The sequence below is a fragment of the Arvicanthis niloticus genome, chromosome 15 (assembly GCF_011762505.2).
Source record: "Arvicanthis niloticus isolate mArvNil1 chromosome 15, mArvNil1.pat.X, whole genome shotgun sequence".
Lineage (NCBI taxonomy): Eukaryota > Metazoa > Chordata > Mammalia > Rodentia > Muridae > Arvicanthis > Arvicanthis niloticus.
In genome coordinates this window covers 9742292-9760010 of record NC_047672.1, presented here as the reverse complement: position 1 = coordinate 9760010, position 17719 = coordinate 9742292, and the positions used below count along the sequence as shown (strand labels likewise).

The 17719-nt window shown below is 41.2% G+C and overlaps 1 protein-coding gene across 1 annotated transcript in view; it reads left to right on the top strand.

Moving 5' to 3' along the window:
* Positions 1–17719, top strand: part of Plekha8 (pleckstrin homology domain containing A8) — a 47858-nt gene that overhangs the window by 14861 nt on the left and 15278 nt on the right. Inside the window, exons 2-12 of the mRNA XM_034519623.2 lie at positions 1266–1382; positions 3363–3518; positions 4686–4810; positions 7268–7426; positions 8327–8367; positions 10028–10185; positions 12062–12218; positions 12563–12648; positions 15320–15378; positions 16358–16488; positions 17022–17092. Of these exons, the coding sequence (XP_034375514.1) occupies positions 1266–1382; positions 3363–3518; positions 4686–4810; positions 7268–7426; positions 8327–8367; positions 10028–10185; positions 12062–12218; positions 12563–12648; positions 15320–15378; positions 16358–16488; positions 17022–17092 (1260 nt within the window). The remainder of the gene's footprint in view (positions 1–1265; positions 1383–3362; positions 3519–4685; positions 4811–7267; positions 7427–8326; positions 8368–10027; positions 10186–12061; positions 12219–12562; positions 12649–15319; positions 15379–16357; positions 16489–17021; positions 17093–17719) is intronic.

Sequence of the window (17719 nt, the reverse complement as noted above, 5' to 3'; positions counted from 1 at the left end):
CATCTGGTTATCTCTTGTGTTAACTGGCCTGGGTGTTGCCTGGATATCTTTGGAGATAGGTATAGCTCTGTGACCTGGGTTAGAGCAGGTCTCCTTAGAGGCAGGCAGTGCTGTCTCTGGTTAGGGTGGCCCTCCTGTGTCTCTGGTTAGAGCAGGCCTCCTGGGAGGCAGACAGGCCGTACAGTGTGGGAGTGTATCTGCCTGCTGGTCTGGCCTGGGTAGAGAAGGGGACCAGAAGGAAGGTGGATCTCAACAGGGTGGGTAGGTCCCATGTCAGCTAGGCTCTGTGGTTGAGATTCTCACCTGAGTCTTTGGTTACTTTGGACCTCCTGGGGCATGCAGGCTGTAGCATGTGGGCAAGTATCAGCAGATGATCTGGCCACTGGAACTGTGTTTAAAGAGGGAAATGAAAATACAAATCTATGTAAGTCCTATTGCATATCACTACCACTTCCTTATTTCTGATCCATCCCTGCTGCTGTATCTCATGTGACTAAAATATATGCCTGTAGGACTGTTTGTTTCTAGTTTTACAAAACTAGGATCAAATGTACAAGTCTTTTCTGTTGAGAACCGCACTAGCCCCACGTTCGGGCGGCCAAAAAATGAGAGAGAGAGAGAGAGAGAGAGAGAGAGAGAGAGAGAGAGAGAGAGAGAGAGACGCGCGGGGGGAGGGGATCTTCAGTCTCTCTAGTTCCTAGTTGTATTCAATCCTTTCTCTTCCGAGTGTCTAATGTCTATTCCTACTCCTAGTGTCTGAATCTCTGTTACTCCAAATTGTTCTCCAAGTTGTACTCTCTAAACTGTCTGATCTTTCCCATCTGCCTCTGCCTTTTATATGTCTCACTTCTAAGCCATGCCTTTTGGTCACACCTTTAATCATGCCCTTAGGTCTTGTCTCTAAATCTGATCTCTACACTTCTAAGTCACACTCTTAAGTTACACACCTTTAATCTTACACACCTTTAATCTCACACACCCAAGGTATCGAAACCAAGATTATCGGAGTATGCTCAGCTGTTGTAGGCTATTGTAATCCAAATCTCATGTCAGGGTATATGGCTCAAGATGGCTGCAAAGCTGATAGCCACTTTCTGCTAAAAGTCAGCCCCCAACACTTTTCTAACCCGATTCCTTCTTAGAAGCAATGAAAAGGTCCTTGCATCTGGGACTTAGTACCCTACATTATTGGATCCTATTTCTATGCCTACACTGGCACCTTGCACACCAGGAGTAATTGTGTCCGGCTTTTCCTCTGTTCTTAGGTTGGCAGCCCCGATGGTTCCTTCTCTGTGGGGGAATACTGTCCTATTACGATTCTCCTGAAGATGCCTGGAAGGGTTGCAAAGGGAGCATCCAGATGGCAGTCTGTGAGATTCAAGGTGAGTGACCAGGCAACTTGGAACCTTCAGTTTTCTTTGTACCTCCCTAGAAGAAGGAAAAGGTACTGGCCCTTACATGCCTTTCTCTGCTGCTCCTGCAGTTGTTCTTGAAAGTGGAGAGATACAAGGACAGTTCAGTTGTTCTTGAAAGAAAGCCTTTGGGAAAAAAACTAAAACTGCAGCCAGCCCTTTGAGGGTGGGTTAAGAACTGGTCAGAATAATGAGAGCAACGTCTTCACACTCATGCTGTGCTTGTTTCTTGCCTGCTTACCTGGGGCCAGTGACTGTATGTGAGCCTTCAGTGATTTTACTGCAACATCAAACGCCTGTGTGTTTAAATCAAGATAGACAAGCATACCCCTCTGCCAACCTCCACCTTCCAATCCAAATAAGAAAATACCTGCAGGGACAACAAATAGCTTTTACTTCTTGGCTTTAGGATCTTGAGACAGAGCGATGCGGGCTAAAGAGAGTATTATTACATGGGAATTTGGGGAGGGTGGAGAAGAATGTATTCTGCTAGTTTCTTCCCTGAAAGAGTTCTAAGAAAATACCCACACACCCACACTGAGTGCTTAAGAGAAACAGAAAGGGCAAATGTGTTCTTAATTGTTTCCCAATAACTCCAAGGAAATAAAGATTGTACCCTTGCTCATTAGCAGATATGTTAGTCTGGATTCTGTTGCCACAATACAATACCCAAGGCTGGGTGTTGTATAAAGAAAATAATTTTATTTATCTAGCAATATTGGAATATGAAAGTCTAAATAAAAGAGGGATAAGTCTGACTAGGGAACAATGGGTGAATCATATTGTGGTGTATGGTATCATGATGATAGATTGTAGGGAAGGGAGGTATCACATAGAAAGCCTGAGAAACCTGGGAGGAGCCTTTGTTCCTGTGTAATGACCCCTCACAAGTACTAATCAGAATCTGGGAGAACTGCGTAATTACCTCCAAACAGTGGCCTCCAGTGGCTTCCTACTAAACTGCCCTCTTAAAGGACCTATGCCACCTAATGGCAAGCCTACGTCTTCTACTGCCTACTGGAACCATCTCCACTCACCAGCCTGGGGGTTTCAACTTTCCTCCGTGCTAGTCTTTTGGGCTTAGAATAACATACTTTCTATATTCATGAGGGCAAAGAGGAGAGACTCCTGATTTATCCTGCTAACAATGTTCAGTTAGATGATTGGTGTGTGTGTGTGTGTGTGTGTGTGTGTGTGTTTGTGTGTGTGTGTGTTTGGAGGGCGGGGTTAGATAGCAGCTGCAAGGTCTTAATTGGTACCTTGAAGCCAATTACTTTTTTTTTTTTTTTTTTTTTTTTGACAAATTGACAAATTTTCTTTATTATGTGGTTCTGATTGGCCTGGAACTCAATTTGTAGACCAGCTGTCCTCTGTCTCCTGAGTGTTAGGATTAAAGGTGTGTGCCACTATACCCTGCAAGGTTTTCCTTCTTAGTCAGCAAAGCTGTCTAGAATAGATAAATGAACAGAACTTAGTGTTAGAAGTATTAAGAAGAACTTAGAAGTATTGGTGAGAGGACTGACCCTTCTCTCTGAAGACGCTTTCGAGAGGTTAGGAGAGATAGTTCAGTGGTTAAATTCACTTGCTACCCAGTAGTGGGGACTGAAATTTAGATGCCAGCACCCACATAATCACAAGCCAAGCATTTTGCACACTCCTGTCACCCCAGGTCTGAGGAGGACAGAGACAGGAGGATCTCTGGGCTTGGTGGCTTTTACCTTAGCGGTGAGAACACATTCTCAGGATCAGAAGTAGTAGCTGGAGAGTGATAGAGGAGAGTAGCTAACCTCTTTTGGCCTCGGTACACACAGACATACACACCCCCACATACATGCACACATAGAAGCACATAGATACATAAATAATAAATCATAACAAAACGAAGCAAGAAGCTGGGGTGGAGCTGCCCGGATAGTTGTTACTAAGTCTGACCTTCTCTCTTGCTCCAAGTTCATTCCGTGGATAACACCCGAATGGACCTCATTATCCCCGGGGAGCAGTATTTCTACTTAAAAGCCAGAAGTGTGGCGGAGAGACAGCGGTGGCTGGTGGCTCTGGGATCTGCCAAGGCCTGCCTGACAGATAGTAGGACTCAGAAGGAAAAAGGCAAGTATCGATGGTCCCCTTGTCTGAGAACCTTGAAAATTACCCACTGCTATTTCTGGGTTCCCTCACCCAGCTTTTTGTATCATTGAAATGCTATATACATAAGCAGAATTGGCCCGGGGTCCCTACCTAATTATAATTTTGCTCTCTCGGTGTGGTAGAAACCATACCTTTGGAGCCAGATACACCTATGTAAAATGGTGTGTCCGTACTTCACTTTCCCTGGGGCTACAGTTCTGCCACAAGTCACTTAATTTTTCTGAGCTTTGTTCACCTCATCTTTGAAACAGTGATAGTATCTGCCTTGGAAGGATGACTGTGAGATTTGCTGATGACATGAAATGGTATCACAGAGTTTGTCTAAGAGTAGGTAATCGAGAGAAGCCTAGGGATCGGGCTGTTCCCTGCAGTGTGTACCTGCTTTCCACGGGCTCCCCTCAGGTGGGTGGATACTTAATTGCAGGTTGCTGCTGCTCAGTGACATCACTTGATCTTCTGAGCACCACAGTAGACCTCCTTCTTTGCCCTGGGGTAAGAGTACTGAGGCTTACTTCCTGGTCCCTAACTGCTCCTCTCACAGTTTTGCCAAGCCTGTATATACACCTGAGAGATTGGCTACACTGAGGGAGCCTCTCATGTAACAGAGAACTTCCTAACTCTTGAAGTAGACCAAATAAAATGGCCTCTTATCAGGTTGTATTGGTGCTAAATCAGGAACAAATTCTTGAAGCTGTTGACTGACTCAGAGCAGGTGATGTGAGACATTCTCGTGAAGAGGAAGTGACAGCCATTGTTACTGATCCCTCAGCACCAAGGTGGTTTCAGAGCCTTGCCATTAACCCTGACAGACACATGTGAACTAGTGATCAGACAGGACACTATTCCCAGGAGCACATCACTAGGACCCTGGGAATATTATAGAGAGGCAGACTCAGACGGTTCTCAGGAGAGGGGCTCCCACAGACTCCTCTCTTTCTGAACCTGAGATTGTTCTGTATGTTTCTGAAGAAATAGTTGCATTTCTTTTCCTGATACCTTACCTGTCGCCTGTGAAGCACAACTGTAAACCTCACTTGAGGCACCAGTTTCTCCACTCCTGTGCCACTTACTAACTAGAGAATGGCCGTCCCTTCTGGTAACTACTTACCTTTGTTGTTGTTAATTTAGAATTTGCAGAAAACACTGAAAACTTGAAAACCAAAATGTCGGAACTTAGGCTGTACTGTGACCTCCTTGTTCAACAAGTAGATAAAACAAAGGAAGTGGCCACAGCCGGTGTCACTGACTCTGAGGTAAAGTACTGTTTTAGTGATGTTACTGATATTATACACAAAGGTAGTGTCCGGTTGTGGTGGGCATTTATTCCCCAGGAATTGCTGTCTTGGACTTGGCTGTTCTTTAGAAGAACGTGGCAGAGTTCAACACAGAAATGCGTGCATTGATGTGCTTGGAAGCACATCACCCTTGAAGGAATTCAGGATTAATCTAGAACATTTGGGGTTTTTAGCTTTAGTACCAAGAAAAAAGAAAAAATAAGACCTTACTATAAAATATGTTTCTTCTCAGTCAGCATCACTTTTTAAACAGATAGTCTTACCTGTCTAACTGAACTGTTTCCTTATGTATGATTCTTAAGGGGTCAGCATGCTATCAGTGGTATGTCTGTTGCTCTTGGTAAGACTGACAGGCAGGATTGTACTCTGTCACAGTAAATGTGCCCTGAAACAGCCTCATGCTTTCAGAGGTGGGGACAGGACTCCACCTTGCTTTCATGTGATGTTTCACGATCACCAGCAAGGATTGTGATTTTTGTCTTGTCTTGTTCATCCAACCATCTGCCTGCCCACCTGCTGTTCCTTTCCTTTCCTTTCCTTTCCTTTCCTTTCCTTTCCTTTCCTTTCCTTTCCTTTCCTTTCCTTTCCTTCCTTCCTTTTTTCCTTGAGATAGGATTTCACTATGTAGTCCAGACCGGTTTGGAACTCCAAATTTCTGTGGATGCTTCCCGAGTGCTGGGATTATAGACATGTGCCGCCATGCCCAGCTGTGCTGGGATTATAGACATGTGCCGCCATGCCCAGCTAAGGACTGACAGCTTTAGCATTTATTTGTTAGTAAGGTTGCCATTTGTTCATCCTAAAGCACCAGAAAGAAATATTAGGGTGTGTGTGAAATCATTTGCCTTGACAGAGAGGGTCTGCAGTGCTCTCAGAGCAGCTGGGATCTACAGCTTGAGGAATCCAGATGCTATGTATACATACGAGTGTTAACTCATTCTCTTAAGCACTAGAACACCACGGTAGTAATACTGTTTTGAAGTCTTGTTGATAAAACCGGTTTAACTCTCTTTCATTCATTTCCTTTGGCCTCATCAACTGTCTGTTGTGTGTAGGACACTGTGTTTGTGGAAGAGAGAGAAACAAGAACAAAAGCCATTTCTTCCCTATTCTTCCAAGGTCTCTAGTCTAGAGCAAGGACCATCAGTCCACAGTACTTCTGTGCCCCTAGTGTCTGGGGACAGTTTGAATGTCAGGGTTGAGAAAGGATCATTGTCATATAGTGCTTAGAAGCCAGGGGTGCTGCCAAGCATCTGTCAGTAAGCAGAACTGTGCCTCACTGCTGCACACAGACAAACTGACTGACCGACCAGCCAACTGTCTGAGTCTCTATACTATTGCTGAGAAGAGATACCATGACTAGGGCAATGCTTATAAGCTTGTAAATGCTAAGTTAAATTAAGCTTTTAACTGGGGGCTTGCTTATAGTTTCAGAGGTTTAGTCTGTTATCATTATGACAGGGAGCACGGCGGCATGCAGGCTGATATATTGCAGAAGTAGCTGAAAGTTCTACATCTGAATCCACAGGTATCAGGAAGGGAGAGACACTGGGCCTGGGTTGGGCTTTTGAAAGTTCAAAGCCTACCCCCAGTGACACACGTACTCTAACAAGGACACACCTCCTAATCCCTCTCAAGTAGTGTCACTCTCTGATGACTAAGCATTCAAATATATGAGCCTATGGGGCCATTCTTATTCAAACCACCACAAAAACATACACACACATGCACACACAAACACACACATACACACACATACTCACGCATACTAACCAACCTAAAGTCTCGGTGGTGCCAAGGTAGAAGCCTGATCTAGACAGATGGAAAATCCTGAACACAGCAGTCTGTAATTGAAGAAAATGCTCACAGTGAGAGCCTTGGGAACTTGATAACAAATACAAATTGCAATCACCTGGGACCTTTATTAGAAATACATGTCATCTCTTTGATCCCTAGTTAAGAGTGTGGCTTCAGAAATTTCATAAACAACTTACTAATATCAATATCCAGAAGCAAAACACCCAGAAAATTAAGCTACTGTAAAAGACAAAAGTCCTACCTATTAGGTACCCATTGGTTACCTCAAGCCCTTCAGTCATCCACACTGAGAGCAAATGACACACAGTGCTTGAAGATGTACCCAACACCTAGCATGGTGCTAGCTTAGAGTCCTGAGACAAAAGAAGTTCCATTAGCTGGAACAGTGCACACATAAATTGTCAGAACAGCAAGGCATATATGAAAATGGATAACTTGGATTAACTGGTTTTTGTTGTTTATCACTGATACGCATATTTATCCAGCAACATACTGGTTGGGTACATTAACATTGTTCTTGAATATAAACCTCTCAGGATGTAATTCCATTGAGTTTTTCATTTTGTAGCAAGACAAAATATTCTTCTGGTTATGTAGGAGGGAATCGATGTGGGAACTCTGCTGAAATCGACCTGCAACACTTTCCTGAAGACCTTGGAAGAATGCATGCAAATTGCAAATGCAGCCTTTACCTCTGAACTGCTCTACCATACACCTCCAGGGTCCCCTCAACTAGCGGTGCTTAAGTCCAGCAAGGTAAAAGCCCAGCTCCCTTTCTCTCCAGCAGCCCTGGGGCAAAGATTACGAAGACATGCTGTCATGCCTACTACTGTTTAGAGACTAGTCTGCTTTCTGTCCACTTTTGTATCTGCTTTTGGTCCTGTGTCTAGTTGGGTATTTTTAGCAGTTTTGACCCCACACAGTTTTCTACTATAACTCTTCTCTCTAACCTCCAAGAGTCTTCCCTAGACTAGTGCTATCCTACCTAGTCACCGTCAGCCTGACCCTTCCATAGCCAAGAGTAATGAGTGTAAATTGGATTTTATTTAAACCTTTTTAATCATTTCCTCATGGCCTGTAAGCTAAGACCAAAATGTTGTAGCCTCATCCTGTATCAGCTGCTTCCTCCCCTACAGTGGCTAGCCTGAGCGTGCTGTGTGTGCCATCTTCCAGTGCTGATCATGTTGTCTCTGCTTCTCTCCTAGGTTAGCCCCTGGTCATCTTCCCTCAGTCTTCTCTCAGTGCCTAGGCTGGACTGAGAGGACCTCCTCTTGTACACTCCCTGTCTCAGCTCTAACTTGTACTGAAGTTGGCTTAAGGGCAGAAGTCCTGTCTGTAATGCTTACCTTCCTATCTTTAGTGTTAGATACAATACTGCAGCATAATTTGCAATGTCAGTGCTGAATACGGCTAACGAATTATAAAGAAAGCTAGTTATTAGGAATTTGGCTATGGTAATGAGATCTTTCAAAACCCCATCTTCCTTTCCTAAGAAATTTGGGTGTACCTTTATTGGAGAGACGTAGGATTCTTTCCTTAAGGAGGGCAATATATATTCTGTCTCTGACTACTTTCTTATGTGATGATATTCTAAGTAACACTCTGTTGAAAGTTTAACACATAAACTTTCATTTCTTTGTTTTTTTCTTTTTAAAGATGAAACATCCTATCATACCAATTCATAATTCATTGGAAAGGTATAGTAACTCTTATTTTTCTTCTTTCTAAAAGTTAGAAATCCATACATTGTATTCCTAAAAAAAGGAGTGGTATAGTGATGGTGGTTTGAGATGGTGTCAGAAGCAAATGACCTGACTTCCCTTTATGAGAAGCTAGACCCCAGTGGATTGGGAAATGGGCAGATGTGGCTGTTTCCCTAGGAAATGAGTCGTGTCACCATGTCTACTAACTTGGTCTATCTAGAGTTGCTGAAGCTTAGAACTTCTCTTGAAGAAGAGCTGGATGTACTGTTGTTTCCCTGTCTTATTTAGAGATGTTATCTTAGTAGCTCACAAGTCAAAAGATAACTTGCTAGCAAAATAGAACCTAATACCATTACTCTAAATGATTCTTTGGTTTAAAAAAAGTATACACAACTGCAAGTTTATGTAGTTCAGAGGTACAGTGCTTGCTCGCCTAGCGTGTATGTGCCCTCAAGTCTGATCTGAGTGTCACCGAGGAAGGAAAAGCTTCCTGTCTCACTGTTGTCAAGGCTTTTACTCATAAAAAAATAAAATAAAACTGTGTAGGCACTTTTGTGAATTGACACAGTGTAGATCATCCTTTTGCATTATTAACAGTCCACCCCTTTATATGCTGTGTATGTATATGTATTTTGATTCCTCATTACAAAGATTGTCCTCAATTTGGTCATTGCTGTTTTTCTCCTTTTCAAATATTTTTACTAGAAACATTTTTATAAATTTCCATTTCTTTTAAGACTGGCTCTATCTATCTATGTTTACATTTTGAGTTGTGGGTTTGAAATGTATATTTTCTTTGGTTGAAATCACTATCTACCTTGAATGCTTCTCTGTTACTGCTTTAAGTTGACTTGTAATAACACATTACATCCTTTTACCAGAATGAGCTGTTTCATTTAAATGTTAACAGCTTTTTTCTGCTGCCCTGATGTGTGCTCAGTCCCTTGGGATATGCTGTGATACTCCTGTGTGCCTTTCTCTGAGACTCCTGCTGATAGGAGAACTCTCTATTGGCCACAGCATGTCACTTCAAACAGTTAACTGCTAAGCAAACATGGTTAAGTGGCCTTGTGTCATAAGGGAAAGCCTCCCAGGGAGAAGTTGGAGAAAATCAAGTAAGTGTTAAATGTGGCACCTGGAGAAAGCCTATTGTAAACTGAAGAGCTGCCCTGAGCATTTCCTGAGACTGGTGGAAAGCTAAGATTGGGTCACCTCAGGGTACAGGAAAAGCTAGGAACACTCCTGAATTTTTTTTTTAAGAGGGTCTTAATGTATAGTTCAGGTTAGCCTAGGATGATGACAGACTTTTTGTTTCAGCCCCCCAAGTAAAGGGATTGCAGGAATGAATCCCCACACCCAACTTTAGTAATTTGCTTACTGTATTTGCTGTGGCGTCTGTGGGGAATGGGAAGGTTTGGCTTAGTTTTAATCAGTGCTTGGTGGTTGTGGATCCTCCCATCCCTTGGAGCAACACTTCTCAGCCTGTGGGTCATAGCCCCCATTATAGTCATGAATTAGCACCAAGATAATTTTATTGTTTGTGTTACCACAACATGAGGAATTGTATTAAAAGGTGGCAACACTAGTAAGGTTAAGAACCACCTTCTGGGCAGTCTGTGGCAAATTACATTTTCTTTTAAACAATTTGTCTTAGGCCAATGGAGTTCAACAGTTGTGAAAATGGATCGCTAAGTATAGAAGTAAATGGTGATGAAGAAATCCTCCTGAAAACCAAGAGTTCCTCATATCTGAAATCCACAGAGGTGAACTGCAGCATCTCCAGTGAAGAAAACACAGATGACAATGTGACAGGTAACATCAAAAGAAAGTCTGCCTTGTTGTGTTGAATAATAGTTTAGGGTCTGCCTAACACACAGGATGGGCACAGACAGAGCTCAGCCTCCAAGCAGTGTGCTGCAAGTCTCCTAAGGGAGCTTGCCACTGTGGGTCACGGAACTGTCCAGCACGTGCTACCCCATCTAACACTGTGTAAAGAAAACACAGTGGTCTGGTGCTGATGCTCAGGCCTGCATTTTGGTGGGTGTAAGTGGTTCGCTGACTCCCATAATGCCTCAGTATCTTTTGAACCCAGACTACAACGTCAGACATGGTGTGTAACATTAGAGCAGCTAAGTTTTTCAATCTCCTGGTTTCTAGTGAGGCCTGAGGATGTCACAGTTTACCAACCACCAAACTTCTGTGTGTTTTATCAAGCCAAATTTCAGGTAATACCTGTGTAGTTGAGAAATCTGTCCTTTCAAATTTACTAATTGCGCTGCCACTAATCACAAAGCCCTGTCTTCATATTGGCCAGATTAACTATAATAGAACTTATAGTTGTGTTATAACTGCTTACTAAATGATTTTAAGTCAGAGTACTTAACTGAAAGAAGAAAATTTTTTTTCTTCATCAGGTGTCTTAAAAGATTCTGTGATTTTCTAGCCAAGTCATTTTTGTTTTTTTTTTTAAATATGTTAATCCTAGAAGCTGTTAGATGTTGATCTATGAAAAGCAACACACAGCCCTTTAAAGTCTGATTTCTTGAATAAAGATTCCCTATAGAAATCTATGGTCACAGACCTGTCAGATTTAAGGTAAAAGCTTTTGAACAGGGTTCTTTATGATGTGACTGCCAGTTCTCATGTGTTGTATTTACACTAAGTTGCCCTTACACTGATTAGTAAATAGTATGATTTCTCTAAGGAAATAATCTGCTTTCTGTAACCTTGTGGTTTTGATCAGTCAATCAATAAATAACATTGCTTTAATGTTCTTTTCTATTTGAAACTGTCTATGTGATCTAGATAAGCACTGAACTCAAAAGCATCACTGTAATTCATGTCTAAATGAAGCCTGTCCACACACATACTCTGTCCATGAAGGTGTATCTCACACTTCTTCTCCGGTATAACTGTCAGGAGCCTTCTTAAACTGCAGAATTAGCAAAAAGCAAAAGCCATATATGTGTGAAAATCATGGTAGTAAATAAAGGCATTTGTTTCTGGTGTGAGTCTTGAAGCAAGACAAACATGCACGCTAGGTAGCAAGTTGGCACTACCCTGTATGCCAGGAACAGCTGGAAAGCACTACAAGTCTTGATTTAGGATTGACAAGTACATTTTAGCAAGTGGGCCAATCCACAGACACTGAATATGCTTACAACCAGGACTGACCATTCATAGTAGAAAGACCGAAGAAACACATGTGGTGGAAGGAGAACAAACTCCTGCAAGTTGTTCTCTGACTATACACGTCTACTGTACACATGTACAAAAACAATGCGTGGTTCTCTGACTATACACGTCTACTGTACACATGTACAAAAACAATGCGTGGTTCTCTGACTATACACGTCTACTGTACACATATACAAAAACAATGCGTGGTTCTCTGACTATACACGTCTACTGTACACATGTACAAAAACAATGCGTGGTTCTCTGACTATACACGTCTACTGTACACATATACAAAAACAATGCGTGGCTTTGAAGAGTGCTGAATGATAGTGGAGTAATTGGGATGTGCACTGGTGAGTGAAAACAAGGTGTACGCATGCTCTTTAGGGGTGTGGATGTGTGTACAGCACTTCCTGTTCTGTGTCTTAGAAATCTTCACTAATGATTATGTGTTCATTTTTATACTGACTATATGGGAACTTAGTGATAGACATCACTTCCTTTGTAGTCCAGGGTGAGATAATGAAGGAAGATGGAGCGGAAAACCTGGAGAGTCATGACAGGGATCTGGCACAGCCTGAACCAGACTCGGTTTGCTCTCCAGAATCTCCCTGGGAAGACAATGAAGAAGTTATTCCAACTTTCTTCAGTACTATGAATACCAGGTATTTGGGGCCCTTTAAATTCCCTGGCAATTTGACACTCGTTTCCCATTTTAGAAATCAGTTTGTGACGGAGTATTCTAAGACATAGACACTATGGTTTGACTGTGGTATACCAAGAACTTATTTACCGGGGGAGGGGATGACGAAGGCTTGGATTATGAGGGTGGATTGTCTCTGCAGAATTATGTTAATAGACTGTTTCATGATAGAAAAATAATGTCTGGGGCTACTCAGAAAATCAAGCAAAGCGGCTTTGCCTAAAAAGCTGTTTTTGTGACATCTCTGAACTGCAGAGTGCTGATGTGGTTTTAATCTTCCATTCTCAATATCACCAAATTGTTCAGCTTTAGTGACATTGAACTTCTGGAAGACAGTGGCATTCCCACAGAAGCATTCTTGGCATCTTGTTATGCGGTGGTTCCAGTACTCGGTAAGATTGTTTACAGTTGCCTTACATCCATTACTTTCTGGACTTTTTCACATGATAAATATTCTGTATTATGTACAGTAAGTTGACTCTTCTTCGCTTCCTCTTGACATCACATCACATGGTGAAAGCTGTCTGACTTGAACACTCTTGCATTTTCCCTTTCCATTTCTGATTGATTGAGATATTGACTATAGAGTGGGATAATGAAAATAGGGAATTCTGCTTTCTTGAGAATAGACATACAAGCAAAAGAGGAGGTAGTTCAGGAACAGGCCTTCACACCTGTCATAACTGTGGGGAAATATCTTACTATTACTGCGTATACTCCTGTTACTGAATTTTGAAAATTCTTTAAATATTCCAAGTAAAATCTCCTTATAGACTTACATCACAGATATTTTCCCTCAGAATTTCTTTTCTATGTATATTTTATTTTTTAATAATTCTATTTTTTGAAAAGTAAGTTTCACATGTTGACAAACTTGACTTTTGGGTTAATGTTTTTAGTTGTCCTAAAGTTATTTTTAATCAAGGGTCAGAAAGATACGTTCATGTTTTTTTCTAGAGTTTTAATTTTACATTTATTGTGTGTGTACACCTGTGTGTGTACATGCAGATACGTGCATTAAGTGCGTGTGTGAACAGGCTAGAGGACAGTCTCGGGTGGTCTTCCTGTGTGTGTACATGCAGATATGTGCACTAAGTGTGTGTGTGAACAGGCTAGAGGACAGTCTCGGGTGGTCTTCCTTATGCCATCCACTTTTTTTTTTTTTTTTTTGAGACGTCTCTTGCTGGCCTGTAGCTAAACGCGTAGGCTAGGTTGGTTGGCCAGAGGGCCCCAGGGATCTCCTATGTCTTCCTCCCAGTGTCCCTCCATTTTTTTTTTTTTTTTTTTTTTTTTTTTGAGACTGTCAGCCTGTGACACCATGTCACAGCCGATGACTGAGGTGCCTCTTCCATCCATTGGTGCTAGGGGTTGAATTCAGGTGCTCACACTTGTCAGGCAAGGACTTTACAGACTGAGCTATCTCCATGCTCACACTTGTCAGGCAAGGACTTTACAGACTGAGCTGTCCCCTCAGCCATAGTGCATGCTGGGATTACTTCATGTATGCATTGTGATATTGGGCGTGAGGCTCATTTTCTCTTAAGCACAGTCTGGTTATTTAAGGACCATTTGTCAGGAAAACAACCACCAATATTTCTTTTCCTGCATTGCTCTGGCCATCGGCTCCAGAACCTTCAGGCCTATAAATGGGTCTCCTTTCTGGCCCCATGATTTGTTCGTATTTCCTTAGTGTCTTAAGACTCCCAATTTTGTTCCTTATCATAATTGTTTTGGAAATTCTAGGTCCTTTGCAAATCTATGTAATTTTAGTTTTAAATCTCCTATTAAAGGGCCATTGGGATTTTGATTAAAGCTGCATACATTGAATTTGTAATCCAATCTGGGGAACATTAATGTCTTTCACAACATTCCATCTCCTAGTCCATGAGTATGATATGTATATGCATGCTATACGTTCCATGCATATATTTTTATATACATGGGTATATAAAATATATAAATGTATGTGAATATACATTGACTTTAGTCATTTTTATTTTCTCTACACAGTGTTATGCATAACTGTGTTTTATTAAGAATACGTTTTAGACTTTATGTGTTTGATGCTATTTATATATGTAGCATTAATATATATAGATACATTGATTGTTTTATGTTGGTAGTTGTTCTTATAGTCATGAGTCAGATAATTTTATTAAATGCTTTTTCTTCAGCTATTGAAATGTATGTGTTTCTGGTAATTACCTATATAATGAGCGATGTTCTTTACATTCATTCACTCCTATTTTACTGTGTTTCTACATTCTTTACTTATTTTGTATTTTCTTTTTTTCCTTTTTTGATTCTCATCTCCTAGCTTAGAACCAATGAACTATCGTTCTTTAGCATGCTGTCTTATTTCCTATTCAGGGCTCTTTTTAGCTGCATCATTTTCTACCTTTTTTTAAAAAGATCAATTGGATAATTTTTAGAATTTATTATTTTTCTCTTCTGTTTTTATGCTATACATTAAAATTTATGTTTAGTAAATATAAATAATTAAAATTATAAGGTTAGATCTAGCTAAATTAAAGTTAGTGTAGTCAAACCACATGTAATATAAGTTTATAGAAGATACATTGATATAGCAAAATAAAAATTAATATATCTTACATAACCACAGATCTAAAATGTCATAAACATAGAGTCGGGTTAGAGAGCCATTAATGAGGTTTTCTGCATTTTTTCCTTTGGCGCTAAGTCTTTAAAAACTGTTAGGTATTTTAGGCTTACAATTCATTTCAGTTTGGACTTTGCAACATTGAAAGTACTAAATAGTCACATATTTGTAGCTGCCACACTGGCGGTGTGCCAGCCTAAGGACTGTCAAATGAGCACTCTACATTTATGAGAGGACCTAGTCACAGTGACACAGCTCAAAGCAGCAAGATAGAAAGCTGAATACCAAGTCCAGAAGTCAGGGTGAAGTTGGGGAAAATGTCTTCTAAAAGTATTATTATGATGAAAATATTTTCTAGTACAATAATAATATATGTTTCTTAAATTTAAAAAAAAAAAAAAACTTTTTCAGAATTATTTTTTACTCTTTTTTTTTTTTTTCAGACAAACTTGGTCCCACAGTGTTTGCCCCTGTTAAGATGGATCTTGTTGGAAATATCAAGGTGAATATACTCATTTATCTCTGTAAAAACTTATCTGTAAAGAAATGATGTTTACTCCTTTTGTGTTTGATAAGAATAAATCAAAAAGGGGGGAATCATTCATACTGGGAAATTTCAGTAGAGGAATGACTGATCTGTGGTAGAGGCAAGCCTTTAGTAGGCTGACCACTGGACCATTGGGGAGTCATGTCAGCAGTGAGTGTATGCATTTGGGGGTTAAACAATAACAAGAAAACACTTTTTCCAAAAATATATTGGCTGGCAATACCTATCATTTGTCTGGGACACAAAAAAGCCAACTTCCTGGTACAGCTAGCTATGGGGTCATCAGCAACAGGAAATCTGAGCCTCCTTCCCAAAAAAATGAAAGTTGTGTATCTCACATCTAACACTTGTGGATCAAATGTTTTTTTTAAGCCAGGCATAGTGGCACATGCAAATCTCAGCACTTGAGAGGCAGAAGCAGGAAGATCTCCGAGCAGTCAAAGCCAATTTCATCTATAGATTGAATTTCCAGGGCAACAGAGGCTAAGTAGAGAGACCCTGTCTCTAAAATAAAATAAAATACAGTACTTAGCACTAGGTGTTATAGGTTGAGGAAGTTCTGTGCATACCTTTCCTGGCACATTTGGAGGGGTAGAGAGAGGTACATGGGGGTCTCACTCATACGAGTGGTGCAAGTGATGGGGCCATTGTGTGTGTGTGTGTTCGCTCAGAATGAGAAGTAGTTTGAACAGAATAGAATCTCTAAGGGAGGCAGTGATTCCCCAAGAATGGTGCTTAAAGCTTGGGGACTTGGAGTGAGTTAAAGCTCATAGAATTTCTGGAATTTTAAAAATATGTTACTTTAAAAACAAGATAGTAAAGTTGACTTTGGTTTCATAGGAAGTCTTATTGCTTGTAGATTTGAATTCTGTGCTGATGGTACTGCTAACGTCACAGTTTCCAGCTTCCACAGTTGCTCTGTTTTGTTTTCCAGAAGGTAAATCAGAAGTACATAACCAACAAGGAGGAGTTCACTACCCTCCAGAAGATAGTGCTGCATGAGGTGGAGGCGGACGTAGCTCAGGTCAGGAACTCAGCCACGGAAGCCCTCTTATGGCTGAAGAGGTAAGGCAGTCGAGTGGAGTGAGCACAAGGTCAGGCTCAAGTGAACTGCTCACAGCTCACTGTTGCCTTTCAGCGAGGATGGAGCCAAAGGTGTGCCCTTCTGTAGAAAGTCTGCTGAGCCAAACATCAGCTCGGTAGTAGTAAGTGGTGTTGATACCAGTAGGATCCATAAGATCAGCAGTTTAGACTGGAGAGCCAATGTGTTTCTCCTAAGTGAGCAGCTTGCTGCTTCAGTGGCAAAGCCTGGGAAAACACTGCACTCAGAACCAGAGTTTCTGGACCGCTAAGTCTGCTGTGGGGCTCTAGAATTTTCATTTTTAATGAATTCTAAATGATGCTAAAGCCATAGCACCATAATTTGGAAAATGTTTTAGGGATGGCAGAGAGGGTAAAGGGAGTATCCAGAATGTTCTAACAGAAATGGCAGGGAAGCTGTTCAGAAAAGATGTCTATCTGTCTTGCCCTCTCCGTACTTTGCCTGAGATACTGAGATGAACTTTGAAAATAATATTTCTTCCTCTCTTTAATTTTAGAGGTCTCAAATTTCTAAAAGGCTTTTTGACAGAAGTGAAGAATGGAGAAAAGGACATCCAGACAGCACTGAGTAAGCACGCCTCATATTCTGATAGATCTGCAAGTATACTTGAGATAGAGACCCTGGAAAGGGGACAGAGCATAAGGACATTTCTACTTTGAGTTTGATTTTCTTTTCCTTTTTAAATTTCACTTTTATTCATTGCTTCTTATATGCTTTCTTAAAAAGGATCTATAAGGGCTGATAATGTACATGGCTTTATGGTAAAACATTTACCTAGCATATGTGAGACCCTGGGTTTGATCCCTTGTCGTAAGAAGAAAGGAGTAGAGGGAGGGAAGCAAGGGGTCTGTGCAGTGCCCAGGTCAGCTAGGTCTGACTTGTTAAAGATCCTTGTATCATCCTAATCCACCATGAGATTAGTTCTCCTAAGTTAGTCTGTAGGAGTCTATACTTAAAGAGGAGCTCAGTTTAGAGTAATGGACGGGGGAATCCCAGGGAGTTGCTGTGGAGTGAGAGCAGGGGCCAACTGTCATCCTACATTCCTTCACATGTCCATTTTGTAGTGACAGAGCCAAGACTGCAAGAAAGGCCTCTGTAAGAGGAGATTGAGCTGAATCTCCATCACAATGCTGGAACTACAGCATGTAGGTGCTTACTAAATAAATACTGGTATGTGGGTTACGCGTTGATGCA